The 7,701-nt window shown below is 47.7% G+C and overlaps 1 protein-coding gene across 1 annotated transcript; it reads right to left on the reverse strand.

Annotated features, from left to right (window-relative positions):
* Positions 1 to 3,897: 3,897 nt before the first annotated feature.
* Positions 3,898 to 6,802, reverse strand: LOC103717438 (subtilisin-like protease). The gene has a single exon (XM_008805819.3). It carries the CDS (start codon positions 6,430 to 6,432, stop codon positions 4,147 to 4,149), a length of 2,286 nt encoding a protein of 761 aa, XP_008804041.2. The 5' UTR covers positions 6,433 to 6,802; the 3' UTR covers positions 3,898 to 4,146.
* Positions 6,803 to 7,701: the final 899 nt, after the last annotated feature.

Here is a 7,701-nt window from a genome sequence, read left to right on the forward strand (position 1 = left end):
GCAACGATGACCATAGCAAATGAGAAAGAGATGGTGGCAGCAGATTAGGTGATCGATGGTTCTAATATCATATTAAATATTTAAAAAAAAACAAGAGAAAAAGAGAGAAAGAAAGGTGATTTTATTTTTCTATTTTATTGCATTCGATAAATCTAAGAGATTATATATATTCACGTATACGTACAAATTTTATATAAAAAAATAATATAGATTGATATAAGATCATATTAATAAAAAAAAATATTATAGGTTGATAGAAGTTATTAAGTAATTTTTAAAATTACTTGAATAAAATGATGCTAACAAAAAAAAAAAAAAACTAGACGCTGATAAAAAAATATATTACGAGCTAACAGCACCTCTATTGCCAAGTCTGCGCCTCAGCGGCCCTTGTAAAGAAGGCACATCTTGCAGATTGAGGGAGGATGGATTTGGAGGATGCGGATTCACCCGCGTGTAGCGCTCTTCATATGGAAGGTGGCATGGGGATGCCTACCGACCAGAAGCTTGTTAGTTCGGCGAGGAGTTCGGAGCACCCAGTTCTGTGAGATGTGTACGGAGATTGAGGAGACCATTAATCATGTTCTTTTGCAGTGTCCCAGGGCGAGAGAGATATGGAGTAGATCACCTGCTCCCCTGCCCCAGGTGGTGGAGTCGGCACAGGACATGATCCACTTGCTGAGAGTTTCTATGCGGAGCCCCAGACTCTGGGAGGTGGGGATTCTCAGAGCATACCTCGCTTACCACATTTGGTTGGACAGGAATGCTGGTATATTTGAGGGAAGGCGGTCGACTCCGAGGATGGTGGTGGATAGAGCTGTACTGCAGGCGAGGAAGGTTACCGTAGCTACCACGTTGTTCTCTTCTGAGATGGCCAGGGATATCTGGGGTACTCTTTCCGCTGTTATAGCGCCCAGGTTCGCCCTTGTTTCTTGGGTGCCCCCACCCCTTGGTCATCTCAAAGTGAATTTCGATGGTGGTATGTTGATGAATGGTGTAGCTGGAGGCATCGGATTCGTGATCAGAGATTCTTTTGGCAGGCTAGTAGCAGCCGGAGGACGGCGCATTTCTGGGATTACTGTTGTTGGGGCAGAGCTTCGGGCTGCATGGGAGGGGTTGACATTTGCGAGGAGGGCCCTTGGAGCCGAGAGAGTGTATCTCGAGGGGGACTCTTCTGTGGTGATTGACTGGATCCGAGGTGTGGATAGATATGGGGACGGCCATCCTCTTATCAGAGAGTCTCGCAGGATGGTTCAAGAGATGGGTGGGTTGGCTGCTCATGTGTTTCGGGAGGCGAACAGGGCAGCAGACTGGGTCGCCTCCTTTGCCACTAGGCACTCCGGAGACTTTTTATGGACATCTGCAGGAGATATTCCTTCTCCTTTGTACTCTTTGTTTTCTCGTGACTGGGCAGGATGTACTCTAGTTAGAGCTATATAAATTGCCGCATTTACCAAAAAAAAAAAAAAAAAAAGAAGGCACATCCTGATTACCTGCAGCAATCAAATCAGCAATAATGACGACGGCTCATGTAGGGGACCGCGACGGGAAGCATATCGCCGACGAGAGACACCCCTTGGCCGACTACTATGCCATGGGCACCGGTCATGCGGAGCCTCCGAAGGCTATGGATCCAGGGCTGGTTTACGACATCAAGGTTAGTGATTACATTGCTTACTTTTGTGGCTGGGACTTCAGTAGCGATTATGTGGGAGTCCATGCTCGATTGTTCGACCAACATCACCGAAGCAGAGCTGAACTACCCTTCTACCATGGTGTCTCTTCGGCCAAAACAAAGGTCGATTAGGTTGAACCAGACACTGACGAATGTGGGGGATGCCAGGTCCACGTATTGGCCGGAGATCGACATGCCAAAGGGTGTTTAATTCGGTGCTGGTGAAGCCTACGAAGCTGTGGTTTACGAAGGTGAACCAAAAGAAAAGGTTCAGAATTATCTTCAGGATGGATGAAAGTAATGGTGTGGGAATCGTCCAAGGGCGCCGATTAAAAGTTTCAGAGCCCAATCTTGATCACTTTCAAGTAATCTTTGTAGTAATGCAGGGTGCGTAGATTTTAGATTAAAAGCTTGTAATGCTTTTCTACTGCATGCACATCTTAATGATTCACTTATTGTCATTATTTGTTGAAACTTGAAAGCCTCTTTTTCTGTATTTATCCAAAATTGTGTCTCAGTTGCTAACTTGCAGTGCTGCGAATTGATAAGGCGTTTAAAGAAATGCCTGCTAATAGGCCATATTAGGCACTCCTTGTGTTTGCCTTAATGGAACGAAGTCAAGACTAAATGAAGTTTTGGAATTGGACCTTGAAGAATTTAGAGGACTGACCCAGAGTCAACGTGTTCAATCCTTCCTTTATGTAGCCACACCGACCTGAACATATATAAAGTCCTTAAGCCCTTTGTTGGGTGATCACCTGTATGGCTTAACTAATCCCTACTCAATTTTGTCAATTGGTCTTGGGAAGCCAAATTGAGGAAAAACTAGGTCCAATCATGGACCTACCTCGAACCTCACCCAAAGCTGCGTCAGAACACTATAAGAAATTGGAAAATTTTCGATCAACTTTGTATTGCCGATGCTAGATAGAAGCGTCGGCAATTTCATTCGCATAGCAGAACTTTCCGACGCTATTAAAAAGCGTCGGGATATTAAAGGTTATGTCGACGCTTTGCTTAGCATCGCTGGAAGCTCTTAATTACCGACGCTTATAAGCGTCGGAAGGCTTAATTATCTACTCTTATAAGCATCAGCGAAAGCTAAAATCTGACGACATTTATAAGCATCGTTGGACTTAGATACTATAGTAAAATACAGTAAGATTTCAATTAAGATAATATTAATCTTATTATTATATCTAATTAATAATAATATAATTTTTTTTCGTAATTCAGATTGAATCTTAATGTCACACAATCCGAATTTATTAGAAGGCAGAAGAAGTAGCATTTCATTTTTGGATTGGAAAAATACCAAATAAGTTCAGTCTAGAAACTTCAATGGTCGCATAGATCTAGGATCTATTCGTCTTTTCTTGTATTTGTTTTATGGAGTCGCCTGACTAACCCACCCCGACCAACCCCCTCCATCAGCCCCAAATCTTTTTCACCACTTCTCAGCCTCTTTCACTGCACAGCCTCTTTCACCGAACGCCTTCCCAACCAAGCTTAATGTGCGAATTCATTTAAATCTAGGTGGAAATATTCTGCCTAGATTTAACTAATCCCTAACCGAGCTTAATGAAACGAAGTCAAGACTAAATGAAGTTTTGGAATTAGGCCTTGAAGAATTTAGAGGACTGACCCAGAGTCAACGTGCTCAATCCTCCCTTTATGTAGCCACACCGACTTGAACGTATATGAAGTCCTTAAGCCCTTTGTTGGGTGATCACCTACATGGCTTAACTAATCCCTACTCAATTTTCTCAATTGGCCTTGGGAATCCAAATATAGGAAAAACTAGGTCCAATCGTGAACCTACCTCTAACCTCACCCAAAGCCACATCCGAATTGTGTGATATGCGTTTGCCTCCCCAACCGAGCTTAATGTGCGAATTAGTTTAAATCTAGATGGAAATATTGCGGTAAAAGATACCACTTTTTTTTTTGCTTAGGGAAAGGGGTAGGGGGGAGAAAGGGATCTCAGCCCACCCCTGCATAGCAGCCCCCGCTGGACCCTGCTCCACCAGGAGAATGTTCAATGCGGGTAGACACCGTTTTACTCATACCCTCCCCATCCGAAGGCGAATACGTCACACCTAGCACCACCCAGGTACAAGTGGAAGGAAGGCATAACCGCTTTCGAACCCGGGCAACTTGGACGGAATTATCGCCCCTTACTACCAGGCTACCACCTTTGTGGCTAAAACATACCACTTTTGTTAAAAAGAAATAAATTAGTTTTAATTGCAATTACCAAAATGAAGTAGTTCTTTTTTCCTTCGCATGCCACTTGACTCACACCTCAAAAGCTTATTTGTTCAGAGGCTCGTCGTCCATGAAAGCCAGTGAATAACTGCATGAGAATACAAAACAAAACCAACAAACACGCGCGTCACCAAATGGGCAAGCACGAACGCCTGAGCTTTGGCTTCATCGGAACTTCCCCAGGGGCCTGCAATCTGCATTCCCTAGTTACCGAAGGTGACAGAGATCGGACTCCTCACCATTCGCTTCTCCGAGACCCAATTCAGGTAGCCCTGCGAAAACCTCACACCACCACCGCTTCTGCTCGCTGAGAAGGTCACATAAAATTTCATCTCCTGGTTCACCTCCGAGAACTGGAGCTTCGCCGGACTGACACTCACTGCCACTCCATAAGGAGCATCAACGTCTGCCGAGTACTCCGACATCGCCTCCCCAACATTCTTCACAGTCCGTTCCACGGTGATCGACGTCGTAGCAGCACCAAGAGACACCGAGATCGAAGGGTAGTTAAGCTCTGCTTCGGTGATGTTCTTGATCAGCAAACAATTGACGTGCTGGCGAGCAATTGTTGTCACTTGCGAGCTCGTGTAGCCCAGGCCACAGAGGTACGGAATGTAGTCACCGGCGCTAAGGTCGTAGACTAGCCCCGGGTCATCAGCCTTAACCGGGTTGACATGGCCAGCGCCCAGGGCAAAGAGATTAGCTGGGAGGTGTTGCTCGTTTACGATCGGCTTCCCACTATGATCCAGTATGTCGGCCGTCGTCATGATCGCCGATTTGATTGCAGCCGGGGACCAATCTGGATGTGCGGCCTTGACCAGCGCCGCGATGCCGCTGAGATGAGGAGTGGACATGGAGGTGCCGGATATTATGTTGAAGGTCGGACCGGTGCTGATAAACGTCGGCGGCCCGACCTGGAAAGGCCATGCAGCTAGAACGCTCACGCCTGGACCAGTGATGTCCGGCTTCAGAATACCTGGGCTGGCCAGACTCGGTCCTCTTGAGGAGAACGATGTGATCGCCGGAGCCGGCGATACCCCGAGAACGGTGCCCTTGAAAATGAACGACGCAGTCGGGTTGGACGAAGCGGCGATGTAGGATTTGATCTTGACTCCGTCGGAGTAACCGACGTAGGACGCCGGAAGGACGTGAGCATCGGCAAGGGTACTGTATCCATCAAGAGGTCCGTTTGTGAGAACCAAGCCGACGCCGCCGGCACTCTGCACGGTTATGCCCTTGGCTATCCTCGCGACGTCGCCACCGCGCTGGCAGAGCACTATCTTACCCTTCACGTCCAGGCCATCCAACGAGCCGTTGCCACAGAAGGCGGCATCAGGCTTTGGGCCGGCACCGGCGTAGACGAGAGGGTAGAAGGTGGGGGTGTACATCTGTGGCTGGTAGAGCGACTCGCCGTTGAATTCTTGGCCATTGCCGAGCTTCACCGTCACCCTTATGTTCCTGTCCATGGTGCTTGCAGCCACCGTAAGGATCCATGGGGCCTCATTTGAGAGAGAGCTTGCATTCGGGCCGGAGTTACCGGCGGCACAGCTCACGAATACTCCATTCTTGACGGCCCCGAAAGCACCAATTGCGATCCCATCAATGTAAAATGGAACGGAGTCTCCTCCGAGGGAGAGCGAGAGCACGTCGGCTCCATCACCCACCGCCGCGTCCATTGCAGCCAATATGTCGGAGTCGGCACAGCCATCCTCGGTGCACACCTTGTAGATGGCAAGGTGGGCAAGAGGTGCCATCCCGGAGGCTGTGCCCTTGGCATTCCCAAGAACATTAGCACCAGCCACGCGTGCTCCCGCCGCTGTGCTCGCAGTGTGGGTTCCATGCCCCTCATCGTCAACTGGAGGTGTCGCGGCGGTACCTCTTCCTTTCATGGCCATCGCGCCGCTGATGAATGACCTCGCACCGATGATCTTGTTGTTGCAAAGGCTGGCGTTGAAGTCGCACCGCCCTTTCCATTTGGCAGGCGGCGGCGGTACCCCATCGCCACTAAAAGAAGGGTGGTCGGGGAAGATCCCGGTGTCGAGCACTCCGACTATCACCCCTTCGCCATAGTTGGCGTCCTTCCAGACCCCTCTGTTGAGCTGCAAGCCTAAGAATTCCGGCGTATGTGTAGTCTGAAGGGAATAAAGGCGGTCGGGATAGGCATGGACGAATCCAGGCTTCTTCTTGATGTCCTCCAGCTCCTGCTCGGTGAGCCTCGCGGCGAAGCCACTGGCCACATTGGTGTACATGTGGACCATTCTTGCAGGGGTCTCCGGGAGGAAGGACTTGTACCACATCTCCCGGTCGGTGGACGTGGCAAACACAGTCGACAATGGCGGCTGTACATGGACTACATAGGTTTGTAGTTCAGACGCCTCGGCGCCGACGGTGATGAATCCGACATGGTTGCGAGCAGTTACAGAAAAAGGGCTGAAGAGAATGAAGAAGAAGAGGAGGTGAAGGAGGGTGAGGAGGCTTAGGTTTCCCATTGGGATGGATGTGGGTGATTAGAGAGTGATGGGGCTGGGTTCATGGAACTTGGGTTATATATAGGAGATGGATTGAAGAAGAGATGCAGAAATGGACAAGCCATGGCTTTGTTGAAAGGGAGAGGAGGCCGGCGAAGGTTTTTAGCCAATGTTTATTGCCATCTGTTACTAAGCGAGTTGTCGGACTCCTACGCCTGCAAGAAATGTTAAGCAGGGCTTCATGGCGAGGGTTTTTGGATGCTTGCAGCTCGGTTTTTCCGCCAAGAGGCGAGCAAGAAGGAAGGTTCTGAATTTCTGATTGCCAGCGGTTGTGGAAAGACCGCTTGCATGGCTATTAATTGCCTGGATGGCCGGCGGTTGTTTCGAAGCCACTTTGAAAGATTCACATTCATTTGGACAGGGTGGATCAAGCTTGAACTAGTTGTATGTTGGTCTGACTTGGACATGAGTCTTGAATAAGCTATGAATTATTTAAAACAAATTCTCTCAAAAGCAGAACCATGGCAAGTTTAACCTGAGCAATCCATGCCTTGAGCTCCCCCACCCCCAACTCGATTAGGCTTGAATGTGTTGCATGTCCTTGCATGTTCATGTACGCATGCATGCATATGTGAACATCTGCCTCGTAATAGACATCAAACAGCGACACATGGATTAATCAATACAATCTCCATTTATGACTGCTTGGTTTTTTGTGCATGGTCGTAGAAGCACTTGGGCCATCGATGACCACAAGAGAACATAGATCCAATGTCTACAACTAGGTGTTTTCAGATAGATATTCTGAAGATTGGGAATACGAGGATCCGTCCAAACATGTATTTAGTCCCATATTGATTATTCGCTGGATAGATTTTGGGTACTTATAAAGGATCAAGAAACCCAAATAATACCTTCCAGCTAGCCATTTTCAGTGAGTTCCTAGGTTATTACAAAATAGTGCCATAGTGGATCTAGCCTATAACCTATATGGACTAGGAGATACTACTATATGAATTCATTGGGGCTGACTATGGGCTGATCGTGGTGTTTGTGATTAAATTTGAATGGGTTTAAACCCTTAGCCTGATGAGTACGTTAGGGCTTAAATGGAGGAAGTATGTGAGGACTCATGTGAGTGCAAGTATGTGTTTACTCCTACATTGATTATTCGTTGAGTAAATTTTGGGGATCAAGAAACCCAAATAATACCTTCCGGCTAGCCATTTTGGATAACGTCCTAGGTTGTTACTAGAATAGTTTTATATGGTCCTCTTTCATCCTTGGAAG

The sequence above is a fragment of the Phoenix dactylifera genome, unplaced genomic scaffold, assembly GCF_009389715.1.
Source record: "Phoenix dactylifera cultivar Barhee BC4 unplaced genomic scaffold, palm_55x_up_171113_PBpolish2nd_filt_p 002060F, whole genome shotgun sequence".
In the NCBI taxonomy this organism is placed as follows: Eukaryota; Viridiplantae; Streptophyta; class Magnoliopsida; order Arecales; family Arecaceae; genus Phoenix; species Phoenix dactylifera.

Excerpts from the sequence above, each read along its gene's own strand:
- LOC103717438 (XM_008805819.3), bottom strand. The coding sequence starts at position 6,432 with ATGGGAAACCTAAGCCTCCTCACCCTCCTTCACCTCCTCTTCTTCTTC.